Raw genomic sequence first — 14,726 nt, 5'->3', positions numbered from 1 at the left:
CAGCCGTGGGGCGCCTGGAAGATGTGTCGGGTTCTCTGTGCAGGATAGGGCTGCAGGCAGCGGGAGGGAGCTGCCAGATTTTTGGCTGCCTGCAAACATGGCCTGGCTATGAGGAACTGGGAGGAGGCACAGCATGGCTCAGCATGGCATGGCATGGCACAACATTGTGCTGCATGGCATGGCATGCATGGCACAACGTGGCACTGCATGGCATGGCACAGCATGGCGTGGTGCTGCATGGTCTCCGACTCCTACAAGGGTAACCCAAGACTATTTGGACCACTCCTTTGGATTATTTGGACCATTTCTCAGGAATCTCTCGGGAAATCCCACATGCAGGGTTTTGGGTGCTGTGCTGCAGATGCTGCATTTGCTGCTGGCACGGCTGCTGGAGCGCTCCCATCCAGGAGCTCTGAAATGCAATGAATCACCCCAAAATGCAATGAATCACCCTGAAACCCGCACTTTGCCCTCCCCGCTCTCACTCCCCGCACAGGCAGTTGGCGGCCGCAGCGCTGGGGGCCCCACGTGTTTCTGAGCCCGTGCGGAGCCGCCCGCCGTACAGCGCGATGCCAGCGGTTCTGGGAGGCTCCGCTTTGCAAAAAGAAACGACGACAAAACTCCGAAGAGGACAGAATTCCGCAGCTGTCTCCGAGAGGTGACTTTAGCACCGATGCGCCGGGAGCGGCTCCTCGTGCGCTGCTTCCACGCAGGTGCGCGACGAACGGCGGTGCGTGGAAGCGCTGCGCGGGGCGCCTCGCTCCCAACCCGGCGGATTCGCCGCCCGATCGGGCCTGGAAACGTTTGTTTGTTTTTTTTTTGGCAGCGCCCTCTCGCAAATAGCAAACCCTGCAGCCTCCGTCTCGGAGCACTTTTGCACCGACGGATTTGTTTTGTTTTGGTTTTCTTTTTTTTTTTTCTGTTTGGATTCGGAGAAAAACGACCCCCGGTTCCCGGAATCCCGGCGAGCGGCAGCGCGGGCCGTTCCCTGGCGCGGGGCCCGGCGGCGTCTGGGGCACCCCGGGATGCTCTGCGCCGGGCCGCACCGCGCCGCTCGGAGCTCCGGGAGGCGGCCCCGCGCTAATTGCATAAGCGGGACGTCAATGCCCGCGGGAAGCGCGGGAAGATGGCGCCCCGCGCCCTGCCCCCGCCGCGCGCCGCCGCGCCCCGCCGCTGCCCCGGCGGCCCCCGAGCGGGCGGGCGCTGAGCCGAGCCCGGCGGCGGCGGCAGAGCGGCGGAGGAGCGGCGCCGAGCGGTGAGGGCGGCGCGGAGCGGAGCGGAGCGGCGGGAGGCGGCCGGGGCGGCGAGGCCGGGCGGGACGGGACGGGACGGACCGGCGCCGCAGCGCCTTTGAATGAACCAATGGCGGAGGGTCTCGCGGCTGCGGGGCCGTCCGCGGAGCTCCCGCCCGGCAGGTGCCGCCGCTCCCGGTGCCGGCGGGGTCCCGGAGCGGCGCTGCGGAGTTCCCGGGGCGGTCCCGGCGGCGGTGCGTGGCTGCGCCCGCCGCGGTGTTCGGAACCTCTCGGCGCGGCGGCGCTGAGCTCTGTGCGGTGACTCGCGGCCGCCGCCGCCGCCGTGCGGCTCTGCCCGGAGCTCTCGGCTCCGCCCGGCGGCACCGCGCTGTCCTCCAGGCGGGCGGCGGCCCCGCGGGGCTCATCCCGGGCGGCGCGGCGCTCGGATCGCTTCGACCGGCGGGGTGGGGGCCCCGGACGGAGCCCCGAGGGGGGAAAGTGACATCGGGGCGGTGCTACCGGCAGTCGGGGCTCCGTCCCGCGCTCGGAGCCCTCGGCGGCTGCGAAACGCGACCGCTCGGTTTCGTCCGCTGCTGCCCGCGCTGCTCCCCACTCTCCCGGCGGTCCCGTTGGCAAAAGTGCAGAAGGAAATCGTCGACTCGACTTCGCGTTCGATTTAAAGCTGCCGATGCTGAGAGCGTCCGGGCGAAGCCCGTGCTTACGGAGCGGGCGCCTCTCTCGGCCCGCGGGCACATCGCTCCGCTGCTGATGGGAGATCGCCTCCGTCCCCGCAGGCTCTGCTCATGGAGAACGGGACGCTGAAATCCGTCACTCGGGACGTGCACGGGGCTGCCGGGCGCAGGGGCGGCAGCTGCAGGGAGCTGAGCGAGGGGCAGTACGTGCTGTGCCGCTGGACCGATGGGCTGTACTACCTGGGGAAGATCAAAAGGGTAAAGAGGGCATTTGGAAGGGTAAATGGGCACCCAAAAGGGTAAGAAAGCATCCAGATGGCTTAAGTGGGCATCCAGAAGGGTAAAGTTGGCACACAGAAGGGTAAGAGGGCATCCAAAGTGCACCAGGTGTGGGTGCTGTTCTCTGGGGCAGCTCGCAGCGCACTGGCCTGTGCTGTGAAGTGACTGTGGTCTTTGGAGTGCCTGGATTGATGTCCTAGCTGGGTATCTGCCCTGGAACCTGCCTTCCTGCAGCTATGAGAGATGGGGAAAATGGGATCGGGGAAAGAGGAGAGTGCAGGCAATGGGAGCAGGCATTCATTGGTTCTTTGTGCTCTGTCCCTGCAGGTGAGCGGCTCCAAGCAGAGCTGCCTGGTGACATTTGAGGACAACTCCAAGTACTGGGTCCTCTGGAAAGACATCCAGCATGGTGAGTGCCACCCCGTCGTGCCCTGCTCACTGTTCCTGGGAGTCCATGTGCCGTGGGCAGCACTGTGGGGCCATCACCACTTTCTCCATCCTGCAGCCGGCGTCCCCGGGGAGGAACCCAAGTGCAACATTTGCCTGGGAAAGACATCGGGACCCAGGAATGAAATCCTCATCTGTGGGAAATGCGGGCTGGGTAAGTGCGGGCACGTGGCTCTGTGTCCTGCAGCATCCTGCATGTGTCCGGCCAGCTTGGTGATGCTGACCCTGAGCCGTCCCATAGGTTACCATCAGCAGTGCCATGTCCCAGTGGCGAGCAGCAGTGAGGGCCCGCTGGGGACGCCGTGGTTCTGCCGCCGCTGCATCTTCGCCCTGGCTGTGCGGGTGAGTGGGGCTGCAGGGTGCTGCAGGGTGGGCTGCGGTCTCACTGCTGACCCTGTCCTGCTGCTCCTGCAGAAGGGAGGTGCCCTGAAGAAGGGAGCCATTGCCAAGACACTGCAAGCTGTCAAGATGGTGCTGTCCTACAACCCTGACCTGCTGGAGTGGGACTCTCCGCATCGCACCAACCAGCAGCAGTGCTACTGCTACTGCGGGGGCCCTGGCGAGTAAGCACTGCCTGCTCAGGGGCTGTCCTGCTCCGTTTCATGGGCGTTTTTCCTCCAAGAGAGGCTCTCTGCTTGCAAGGCCATTCTCTGGGGCTGGCGGCTCTGCTGCCCTCTCTGCCCTGCACTGTCTGCATGAAGCTCCTTGCCAGTGAGCAGCCACTTTCCTGGCTGGGGCTGCTCACACTGCCCTCCCCAGCACCGGCTCCTCTCCCTCCCCAGGTGGTACCTGAAGATGCTGCAGTGCTACCGCTGCCGGCAGTGGTTCCATGAAGCGTGCACTCAGTGCCTCAGTGACCCCATGATGTTTGGGGATCGGTACGTCCCTACGTCCCCGTGTCCCACAGCTCCCAGCTGCATCTACACACTAGGGCAGGTGCTGCATCCTTGCGGGATGATCCCCCCTTATGCTCTCCATCCTCACTCTTTTCCAGGTTCTATGTGTTTTTCTGCTCCGTGTGCAACCAGGGACCTGAGTACATCAAGCGCCTGCCCCTGCGATGGTGAGAAATGGCCGTGGCCCCGTTGTGCTGTGCTGGGTCCCCATAGGGCTCGTGAGGCACCAGTGTGCTGTGCTGTGGTGTCAGGGAGCCAAAGCACAACTTCACCAGGAGATAACTGCAAAAAGCAATTTGGGAACGAGCCATCAAGTTTTGAGATTAAATATAAGTTTCTGCGGTACTTTATAGTGCACCTTGATGATCTGAAAGCACTTTGTAAAATATCCTAACAGTGCTAGCTGCATCGGGGTGTTACACAGAGCAGCACTGGGTGTAGGAGAAGGGAAATCCTGCAGGACATGTTGCTTGGCTTTCACTTTTGGAGATTCAAGTGTGAAGTCCCGCAGGAGAGACTGTTTTGTAAACAGTCTACATGTGAGTAAGAGCCATCCTGCTCTCATACTTGAGCGCAGCGAGAGTGCATGGCTGGAGCTTGGTAGGAAGCTGCAGCAGTGGGTGTCTGTCCTGGGACTGGTGCATCCTTGGGCTCCTGACCTCAGGGCTGCTGTGAGACACAGAGCTGCTGGAGTCGTGCTGTGCCCTGGGCCAGCATTGCTGGATGTGGGCTGCTCACTGCTCACTGACCTGCTGGCCTTGGTCGCTCCCGCAGGGTGGACGTGGTTCATCTTGCCCTGTATAACCTGGGCGTGCAGAGCAAGAAGAAATACTTCGACTTTGAGGAGATCCTGGCCTTCGTGAACCATCACTGGGACCCTCTGCAGCTCGGGAAGGTAATGCCTGTAGGTGTTGGGTGTGAAGGGTCAGAGCCTCGGGGGCACAGGGACATGGGGGGCAGGAGGCCAGAAGGGGAAGGGGTCGGGGTGGCCGTCCTGCCCCGAGGAGCTCAGGCTGGTGTCTCTCTGCAGCTGACTGGCACCCCTGTGTCTGAGCGCGGCCCCCACCTGCTCAATGCCCTCAACAGCTACAAGAGCAGGTGAGTGCTGGGCTGGGAATGGAACAGTGCACGGAGTGCTCCTGCCCTCCAGGAGTCCATTCGTCCCCCCAGGCTGAAGGCTGCTCCCTCCCCAGGTTTCTCTGTGGGAAGGAGATCAAGAAGAAGAAATGCATCTTCCGCCTGCGGATCCGCGTCCCACCGAACCCCCCCAGCAAAGTGCTGCCGGAGAAAGTGCCGGGCGAGAGCGGGTCCTGTGAGCTGAAGAGGAGAGGGAAGAGCAGATATGTGCACAAGGACAGGTGAGTGCTGCACAGCCACAAAGACCAGTGGGTGCTGCACAGCACCGTTATGCAGCCCCAGCCCTGTATCTCACCCTACATCTCGCCTTGCAGCCTGCTCCCAGGGCAGCTCCAGCAGCAGAAGAGGCGTGCGGTGCGGCGGAAGAGGGCCAAGTTCCTGCTGGAGGATGCCATCCCCAGCGTGAGTCCCTGCGGGCTGTGGGACGGCCATGGGAGGAGGGAGTGCTGCGGTGGCAGGGCAGAGGGTTCCGAGCCGCTGTGTGGTGTTGAGGTGCTGGTTTTTGTGGTGCAGAGCGACTTCACCTCTGCCTGGAGCACCAACCACCACCTGGCCAGCATCTTTGACTTCACACTGGATGAGATTCAGAGCCTGAAGAGGTGAGTGCTGCCCAGCCGTGGTGCTGGGGGAGCTCTGAGGCGTGGGGCCGCGGGGCCGACGCTGCCTCCATCCCAGTGCCAGCTCGGGGCAGACCTTCCTTTCCGATGTGGACTCCACGGATGCCGTCAGCACCTCAGGCTCAGCCACCACCAGCCTGTCCTGCGAGTCCAGGTGAGGGCTGTGGCCCCTTCACCCCCTTCCTGAGGATCTTCTATCTCCCCTCACAGCACCGCATTGCCTCTCTCCCTGTCCCGCAGCCGGAGGACGGTGGGCAGCCGTAAGCGCAAGCAGACAGTTCTGACCCTCCCCTCAGCACGGCCCAAGCGTGGCAGCGGAGCAGCAGGCAGGCAGCCGGCAGTGGGCAGCCCCCAGGGCAGCGAGGTGACATGTGGGCCCGAGCGGCCGGATGATGGCATCGACAGCCACACCTTCGAGAGCATCAGTGAGGACGACTCGTCGCTTTCGCACCTCAAGTCGTCCATCAGCAGCTACTTCGGGGCGGCGGGGCGGCTGGTGTGTGGGGAGAAGTACCAGGTGCTGGCACGGCGTGTGACGCTGGAGGGCAAAGTGCAGTACCTGGTGGAGTGGGAAGGGACCACCCCCTACTGAGCCCCCGTCCCTCTGGTCCCGATGCCTTTTCTGGAGCTGACAGCGGAGCCCTTGGGTGCAGCCAGGCCTTGGTGCAGCAGAGGAGGAAGAGGAAGAGGAGGAGGAGGAGGATGCCCTGTGCTTGGCACCCTGGCTGCGTGGAGCTGTGAGGGGTGGACCCCCTCGGCCTTTTTATTGTATTCTTTTGACAATTGTTTTATTGGCCACATATATGCAAAGAGCCACGACTCGGCCTTCGGTCACACTGGAGGCACCGGAGGAGTGGGGCAGCTCAGGCCCCTCCTGGAGCACCACGTCCAGGCCGGAGCAGCGGTCTCGCAGGGACCCGGGCTGAAGCACCACTGCTGTCCCACTGTGGAGACCAATGGCTCATCCCTACACCATAGGAAATGGCAGGTGATGCCGCAGCCCTTGTGTGGGCTTTTCCTTCTCCTGCCAAACCCATTCGTCTGAGGAATGTGATTTGCTCTGAGGGGAGGACACCCTACGAATTGCTCAGACCCCATCCCAGGGCCTAGATGTGCTGCGTTCCCCATCCCACAATCACCTCTTGGCACAGCTCAGCCAAACACACGCACGTGCCTTAAACCAGAGCGGGCACCACCTGGACTGCTCTTCATTCCCTCAGAGATGCCCATCCTGCAGTGCCAAACCAGCCAAGAAACCAAAAAGGCAGCGAGGTGCTCCCCTGCTCATGGGGCTGTCCCTGCTGTGGGCATGCTGCTGCTTCACCATGGTTTTCTATACTGAAGGAGAACGAGAGCCCCTTTTTGTCTGAAGCAATACGGTCACTTTGTTCAGGGGCACACTTTTTAAAAAAAAAATTCTACTCTCAGATGTACTCATTAGGTTCTTTCTAAGATATGCTGATGTATGTGTGCTGCTCTGCCCCCCATCCCCCCAGCTGAGCTGCATGCTCCTGCAGCAGCATCATTCCTCAGCGTGTTCGTGGTCTGCCAGCCGGGGGATGAACGGAAAAAGCTGTTTTATTGCAGAAGTACTGAAATGATTCACTCTGTCAAAGTACAGTGAGGGTGTGGGGAGCAAGGCAGCGTGCTGCCTTGTGTTGTATAAAGGTGCAAATCCATTGGTGTGAGAGAGCAGATCGCAAACAGAACCCATAAAGCACAGACCTGGAGAACAGCCCCACTGCTGCAATGGGACACACAGTGTGGGTGCTGCCCCTGGCGTGAGCTGCAACACCCCGAGCACTGGGCACAGCAATGCAAAGCCCTGCAATGCCTTCACGCTGTGCCATCGGGGCTGTGCGCTGGCGCAGTGCTCAGTGCAGAGCTGTGTGCTGAGCTCTGTTCAGCTGCAGCCATGGCACGGTTTGCATCTGTTATCTGAATGGAGCTGCCTCTGAGAGGCCCCAATGTTTTGGGAGAGGTTGCTGCCAGGACCCCACCGTGCCTGGTGCTGGGCCCATCCATCCAGCCCAGCTTGGTTACCAGGGGAGCACGTGTTTCCGTATCATGAGTGCCTACGGAGCCCAGGTGACTCACTCAGATACTGCCTGGAGGGCTGGGGGCTGCCAGGAGCTATGCCCAGACCAACCCCATGGGATGTGCTGGGAGAACATGGGTGAGCTTGGCAGCTCCCTCCTCATCCTCCTCCTCTCCCACTCCTCTCCTCCTGGCCTACTGCAGAGAACTGAATATGGAGCCTTTAAAAGTATTTTTGTTTCAGAATATATTTTGCATTAGTTATAATAGATATTATAATGACTCTATGCACCTTCTAAAGATTTATGGTTTCAGGCTGCTGCTTGTAATATCCAACTCTTGTTATATCTGAGTTGTAATTAATATGTCTGATGTACAATTAAAAAGTCTTTTTTTCTTCTTCCTTTTTTTTTTTTTTTGTTAACATCACTACCTTTTTGTGGTACAGGGATTTGGGCAGCTGAGGGGTCAGTGTGTGGCCCTGGGCAGCACCCCATGCCTGGGTCATGCTGCAGAGAAATGCTGCTGCCAAGCATGGGGATGGCAGAAGGATGCAAATGGCTGTGCATGGGCACAGCCCAGTTACCATTTTCCCTGCTATCTTGTTTCCTGCACCCGGGAGCCCTCCTTGCAGTACCTCTGACTGCAACTCAGTCCCTGCACCACATCCCCACTGCCTGCGACGGACACCAACAGAGCCCTGGCAGGACCCTCTTGACCTGCTCACTGCACCCATGCACTGCAATGACTCATGAGGCTGTAGGTAGGAAATGCTCTGGTTTATTCTCTTCCCAGTCACACAATTTATTTTGTAGCTTATATCCAATTACACAACACGAGCATCTTTTTCTAAGGCTCAGCTTGGTCTGGAGAGAAAGCAGCAGAGCTATGCCCTGCTGGTCCTGGGTCCCCGAATGGGGTTGCTTTGCCCAGCTCAGCCCAGCTGATAGGCAGGGTGCTTGCTGGGGCTCAGCCAGTGCCACGTGTGTGTGTGGCACATGCTGCACCATCCCCAGGTGCTGCAGGGCAGTGCTGCGAGCAACCTCAGGCAACAGCAGCCCTGTGGTGCCCTTCCCCATTCCAGTGCTGCCTCCAGCTCAGTGTTGCTGCAGGGCCAGGCCAGGGAGGGGACATCTCAAGTTCAAATGAAATTCCTTATCTCAAACTCCTGTGCTGTAGCACACCCCTGGGGATGTGAGCTGCTTCCCTGTGTCACTCTGTGCACAAACCCCAGCAGAACTTGTCTCATCGGTCTCCTCAAGAGCAGGGTGGTTTCTGGGCTGTTCATTCAATCCCGTGGGACGTTTTCTCCAATCCACTTGAGGTAGAGGGGGTTTCCTTGGTCAATAGGCAGGCTGATGACTTCGGGGATTTCAAAGGGATGGATGGATCTAAAGTGGAAACAGACGCAGCGGCGCATCCCGCAGCAGGAATGGGCTGGCGGTGCAGGAAGCAGTGTGGTGCGTGGGCCCTGCCCCGGGTGATCCCCCCTGACTTCAAAGCACTTTGTGCCACGTGGGAATTTTGCTTTGAGTTTGAGGTTTACCACAGCCACCAGCTGAGTCAGCACTCAGTTCGTGGGGTGGACAGGAAATCTGTAGATGGGGGGGGACCTACAGACCCTGAAGCCCTCTTTGTCCCATGCAGGGAGCCCGATGTTCCCAGCAGCCTGCTCCAGCTGGTGTGGTGCTGGGGCTTTTCTGGCTCTCAGAGTGTACCCAGCAGTGCCTAGAGCCCTCCTGGGTGGGATTGGTCTCGAGGAGAACCAAAGCCTAAGGATGAGATGGCTGCATACTGCGGATAGGAAGCCCCATGCTCACCTGACATAGTTGGACAATTCACTTATTTTGGACGTCCTTGTTTTTACTAACTGCAGAGAGTAAAGAAAAAAGAGTAAAGGGAGGGAACAATCCTGAAGGCACAGCTCCACTGCACCTGGCCATGCACCACTGCCATGACCCTGGGATACTCGGGATTGGTGCCACCCTGCAGCCCCATTTGGCTTGGGCTCTGGGATGGGGATTGCTGTGCCATGGGACATTGTCACTTACCAGCAGGATTTCAGTGGATTCTTCCAGTTCCCCTTTCCAGAAATACCTGTATTTAAAAGGAAAGAACCATTAGCACATCCAGCTATAGGTACAGCCCTGATGATCTCCCTGGTGCTTGGTGCTCCCCGCAGGTGACTGTTCCTCTATGAAGTGGTGCTGGAGAAACATCACCGGTCCTAAATGCCCATGATCCAACATGTGGAGCTCTAAGGCTGGGGCCACCCTTGATGTGCCAGGTCTGAGGCAGCTAAGGGCAGCAGGGCAGGGTGAGGTGAGCACTGGGAGGGCTGTGGGGTGCTGACCCTCTGAATGAGGCAGGGAGACATTTTGTACAGGGAGCACAGTGCAGTGGGATACCAAGCGTTGTATCACACTTTTTCCCTCTCTCTCTCTGCAGGAGAGGAGCTCTGCTTCTTGTGAGTCAGCTGTGACCTTTCAAAGCAAAAATGCTGCCAGAAGGCCACAGTGATTTCATCTGCATGCAGAGTCCCCATGTGAGGAGGCACCTGGAGGCTCTCAGTGTCCACTGCGCAGGGTGGGGAGGAGGAATAGATGGGGCAGGTGGGCTGTGCAGCTCAGCCCCAGTCCCCTCTTCCTTTGGAGTACAGCAGCCCAACTTACAAGGCCGAGCTCTTGGGCAGGATGTTCACGTAGGCAGCCAGCTTCTTGTCCATGATGCCCCTGGGTGAGAGAGGAGAGGGTCACTGCCACTTGGCTTGCTGAGGCTTGCAGAGACATCCCTCATGCTGTCTCGTGCAGCAGATGGGAGACATGGACTGAGGCTAATTATCACCCTGGGAAAGCAAAGTGATCTCCAGCAGGGGCTGCTCTGGCTCAGATCCTCCTGGCCTGGGGCTGGAACTGTCCCTAAAGCTGCCCCAATCCCCGGCAACAGGGAGTGGTGCCTGGCACAGAACTGTCCCCATGGACAAGTTGGAGGAACTGTGGCCTGGAGGCCAGCTGTGCCAGGAGGCTGTGTGCCCCAGCCACGTGCAGCTCGAGTCACTTAAAATTTGTAAAGCATCTTGAATTAATTTGCAGCCCAACAAACGGCAGCAGCACGAATGGAGATCTTCCTGCTGTGCTCATCGTGTAGGACACATGGCTCAAATCACTTTGTTTCCCATCTGCAACTTCCAAGTCACTTGAGCGCCAGAGCCTTTTCAATACCTTCTAATTGCTTCTGCTTTGCCCCAGCAAACTGTGATCCTGACTGATATCCTGCTCTTTGTTCTGGCAAGCTGGGTGGAAACAGGCAGCCACCATGGTAAGGGGAAACACTGTAAGATGCTGCACGTGGGGAGTGCAGAATGCCTGCATAATAGATGGTATCTTTGGGTTGGGTACCTAATGGGTATTTCTGTGTCCCTGCCACACTAAACAATAGGCTCTGAAGGGAGATGGATGAAATATTAATAAGCAGAAAAGGCAAGGAAATGATGCACACGGGCCCAAGGCAGAAGCAGCTCATGGGCTGCCAAGATGTTGAGTGAGTTCCGTGGCATGCAACCACCCAACAGCAGGTATGGGGCAGGGGCCACACCTCTGGGTGGGCCATGAGTTTCCTCTGAGGACTTTAAATTATCTCGTAGAGACAGTGCAAACCAGCTTCCACAAACCTTGATCTCCTTTTCCCTAAAAGCAGAAAATTTCCCTGCAGCCTGATCCTTTAGAGCGCTCCTTTGAGCAACATGAAGGAAGAGCACACATGACAGCTCCAAGAAAAAAGTGGGTGGGAAAATAAATGCGGGAGCCCTGTGTCATCCTTCACAACCATTGCTCATTCATCCAAATTCCTGGAAAAATTACTCCACCAGTAGAAATGCAAGCAAAGTACATAGATCTCAGCAACAGAGAACGATTTGCTTCCTCTCCCTTCCTTGCAAGATAAGGAACAAAGAGTGGAAAACATTTGCAAAGCTGTTACGACTTAGTGTTTTCAGGAACAGAGGGATCTTTTCACCAGCCATGTACAGTTGTTCTTTTTTTTCTGGAGACATCCAGTGGCACAGATACTATTCTACTTGAATTTCTTCATACAGTTGAAGTATTTAAGGTGACACAAAATCCCTTTCAGTAGCCGGTCAGCTCCTGAATGGCTGCTTGGGAATGCTCCGCTCTTACAGAGGACAGGGAGAGTTCTTGGCAAGCAAGAGCATAGCAGGGAAAACAGCTCAGAGAAGGTGTTGCAGGAAACTTAATGGTCCATCATAAACATTTCCCCAGTCAACAGTTTCATTGCTTTGAACAAACCACCTATTGAGTCACAGACTGATGGATATGTGGAAAAACTGCATGCAAAACATCATCAATGTATCTCATACACTGAAAGAGAAAAAAATATCAAGGTAAAGCCCTCGCTCCCCAAAGTTTGTTCTGTGTTTTCTGTGGATCACTTCATTCATATTTGTTAGTGCACTGTGCACTTCTCAGGGAATTCATTACTGTGCTGCTCAGAGAAGAAGGATTATGGCATGTCAGAGGACATGGGGTTGGGTCTTAATCCAACTGAGGATGCAGAGATTTCAGGCCATGGCTTGAATGGATCTTAAAAACAAAAGGCAGAAGTGTCAAAGCCTTGACACAGCAGAGAAGTGCAGCTTCTTTCCAGGGTCAAGGAAAAGCTTTATTTTGCAAAAAGCCATTTCCAAACAATTGAAGCAGACAAGCAGGGAAAGCTCCTCAGTACCTTGCAATATCCTTGGCAATCTGCTCGTTGAGGCAGTTGATGAAGACGATGGAGTGGGTCCCAGAGACATAGCTGCCAGTGATGGCAGAGTGCAGCTGGAGAGCGAGGCTCCTCAGCATGGGGTACATCAGCAGAGACAGCGTCATCGCCTGCAGTGCAACATATGAGTGCTTATTGAAGGGAAAACGTTGCATTTTCTAAAAACAAGCATTTATCTTAATATTATCTCTGGCTCAAAAGACCTCTCCAGTCTTCTTTCAACATTACAGCAGTGCTCATTGCAGTTTAAGTGAGATTTATTCCCCCACAACGGGGCCAACCTAATGCTGTGCCAAGTTGCCTCCGTTCAGCTGTTTCTACTGCAAACAGGAGCACCCAGGACACATCCTGCAGCCAAGGGGGGACGGAGCCCCTGCCTCCCTGAGGATGCAGCTGGAGGAGAGCAGCATCTCCAGGAGGGGATTTGGACAACACATTCCGTGCAGGCCCTGCAGAGCTTTAGTCCTTACCTGCAAGCTCTTCCCTGCATTCTGCTGACAGATATTTTGCTGTGCACCCAGCCTGCGACACAGACCTCACAGAGCAGGCATGGTAGGACAGGGCCAAAATGCGGTTTTAAAGTTCATTTCATCTTAATTATGTGATAAGAATCTTACAGTCAAATTCAATCTGTTCACAGAAATCCTTACTGACATAGCCTGAGTCTGTAGGGCTGCAGAACAGTACTGCTCTTTCCATCTGCTGACAGTGGAGTGGCAACAAGTTGTTTTGCTGCACATCCCATTCCTGGCAAGCACGTTAGTTCCTCTTGGTAATCACATGCCATAAACAGAGTCACATAGAAATGCAATCCATAAATTATCTCAGCTGGGAATAGCAAGGTTAATTTGGTGTGCTGAGTAATAGCTGAAGGATGGGTGCCTGTGCTGGGGTTGTAGCACTGCTGTCTCTGCACAGCTGCTCTTCTCTTTGTCTTTTGTTGTTTTTTAAACAAACAGCATCTGGCCCTTATTCAGCAACAGTGACAAAAAGGTTCTTTTAAGACTAAGAAGATAGTCCTTTTTTCCTCCATATTTCCATCCTTCTCTGTCCACTGAACACCTCCCGACACATGGATTATGTCAGAAGTGTTCTTTTTTTTTTTTCTTTAAAGATTGAATTCTAAAAATATCTTGACACCACAAAGACAGGAACACTTTTCCGCTGGGGAAATGACTGATGCTCTGTATTAGTTGTCTCCTCTTTTTCAGTCCATTTGAGGAAATACTTTCTGTTATCACAAGATTCATCATAATTTTTCGAGCTTGTGTTTTTCCCCACGAAGCCATTGAACATTTACTGTACAGCAAATCCCCCAACCTACTCCCACAGCCACAAGCCAGGCTGAGATACGCTGTTGTATTTACTTCTCCGGATTAGAATATAATCACATTCCCTGCTTAGTACAAACTCTGACCTGTTTAGCATGGCAATCATTAATCTCCTTGGAAGATGTATGTGCACGTGAAGAGGAAATCCCCACGAACACTTGTGGTTAAGTATTAGCATACAGTGACCACTCCTTTTCTTGTTGATTTTTTGTATGTTTGCTTGTGTTTGTTTCTGAAAAGAATGGTGACAGCACAGAAGCATTGAATGTGCCAAGGGATGTTGCAAAAGTGTTGCAAAACCTTCAGGATTCCCACCTGAGGGACCAAATAAACTCCTGGCTGCCAAAAGATTCAAGTGAACAAAACTGTACAGCCTGCTGTGCGATTATTTCACTGCAAACACTGACTGGCAAAACGGTAGCTGAGCTTAGAGACTAAGATGTGCGTGAGATGAATTTGTTTTGGCTTTGGCTAGCCATAAACAGCTTTAGGGATTAAAGTCACCTTGTAAGGACTTTTTCTCAATGACTCTGCCTGGATGAGGCTCTGTACAAATCAAACAAACACACAACAACCAAACAACAACACAGCTTGTGCCAACCTCCAGGCTTCCTCAGCACAAGTGGAAAAACACCCTCTGAAACTCACTTTACTCGCAGCAACCCAAGAACGCCTTTCTCCTGCAGGCTCCTTCCCTTCCACGCTCTCAAGCTGCCCCCCAGGAACCCCTCTGCAACCATCCCCTTGCTGCCCACTCCCACTTACCAGCAGCACGGTGCGGCAGCCCGGCCGGGGGCAGCCCTGGGTAGTGGGCAGCGGGCAGCGGGGGCCCAGAGCCTCCATGCCCCGGCCGGGCGAGAGCTGCGTCCCGCTGCCTCCACCTGCTCTGCCAGCGCTGGGCAGGCTGCCCAGGATGGCTGCCCACAGCCAGCCCTGGCTCCTCCTCCTGCCTGCCTGCCTGCCTGCCTGCCTGCCCACACGGGGTCATTGAGGTTGGGAAGGCCCACTCAGGCCATCCTGTCCAAGCAGCCCACCCTCTTGCCTGCCCTGTGTGGGGCTGGAGCACAGCCCCCCCTCCTCCTGCCTTCATCTTCCCATCGTTCGGTGTTTTTCTCAGAGTCTGGGGCTTTGTGCTTTGGGCAGGAACTGCCACAGAGATGTGATGTGCCGTGGGCCTGAAACGTTTCACGACTTCAGACATGCCAGGTGCTGCCCGGCATGGGCACAGCTACAATCCCTGCTGTCCATAGACTGAGAAAAATGACGTTTTGTCTCCCTT

General features: G+C 56.1%; 2 protein-coding genes across 6 annotated transcripts; one reads left to right on the top strand and one right to left on the bottom strand.

The window, feature by feature from the left end:
- Positions 1–510: 510 nt before the first annotated feature.
- On the top strand, positions 511–7,740 carry PHF19 (PHD finger protein 19). Of its 5 annotated transcripts, none has more exons than XM_031556237.2 (15): positions 511–658; positions 2,027–2,182; positions 2,531–2,612; positions 2,709–2,804; positions 2,892–2,992; positions 3,065–3,213; positions 3,433–3,528; positions 3,645–3,713; positions 4,321–4,441; positions 4,577–4,644; positions 4,740–4,904; positions 4,998–5,085; positions 5,197–5,282; positions 5,359–5,454; positions 5,541–7,740. In XM_031556237.2, the coding sequence occupies exons 2-15, from the start codon at positions 2,036–2,038 to the stop codon at positions 5,890–5,892; spliced, it is 1,716 nt and encodes a 571-aa protein (XP_031412097.1). In that variant the 5' UTR covers positions 511–658; positions 2,027–2,035; the 3' UTR covers positions 5,893–7,740. The 5 variants fall into 5 exon arrangements, with proteins under 5 accessions (XP_031412097.1, XP_010719333.1, XP_085095428.1 ...); XM_010721031.4 differs by having other exon boundaries at positions 512–713; XM_085239302.1 differs by lacking the exon at positions 511–658 and adding an exon at positions 780–1,255.
- Positions 7,741–8,101: 361 nt separating this feature from the next.
- Positions 8,102–14,374, bottom strand: CUTA (cutA divalent cation tolerance homolog). Its single transcript, XM_085239303.1, has 6 exons — positions 14,213–14,374; positions 12,078–12,226; positions 10,010–10,069; positions 9,389–9,434; positions 9,158–9,207; positions 8,102–8,728 (listed from the first exon to the last, which is right to left on the bottom strand). The coding sequence occupies exons 1-6, from the start codon at positions 14,288–14,290 to the stop codon at positions 8,626–8,628; spliced, it is 486 nt and encodes a 161-aa protein (XP_085095429.1). The 5' UTR covers positions 14,291–14,374; the 3' UTR covers positions 8,102–8,625.
- Positions 14,375–14,726: the final 352 nt, after the last annotated feature.

Source organism: Meleagris gallopavo, chromosome 19, assembly GCF_905368555.1.
Source record: "Meleagris gallopavo chromosome 19, MGAL_WU_HG_1.1, whole genome shotgun sequence".
NCBI lineage: Eukaryota > Metazoa > Chordata > Aves > Galliformes > Phasianidae > Meleagris > Meleagris gallopavo.
Note: the sequence above shows the minus strand (reverse complement) of the source record. Positions and strands in the feature narration are given on the sequence as shown.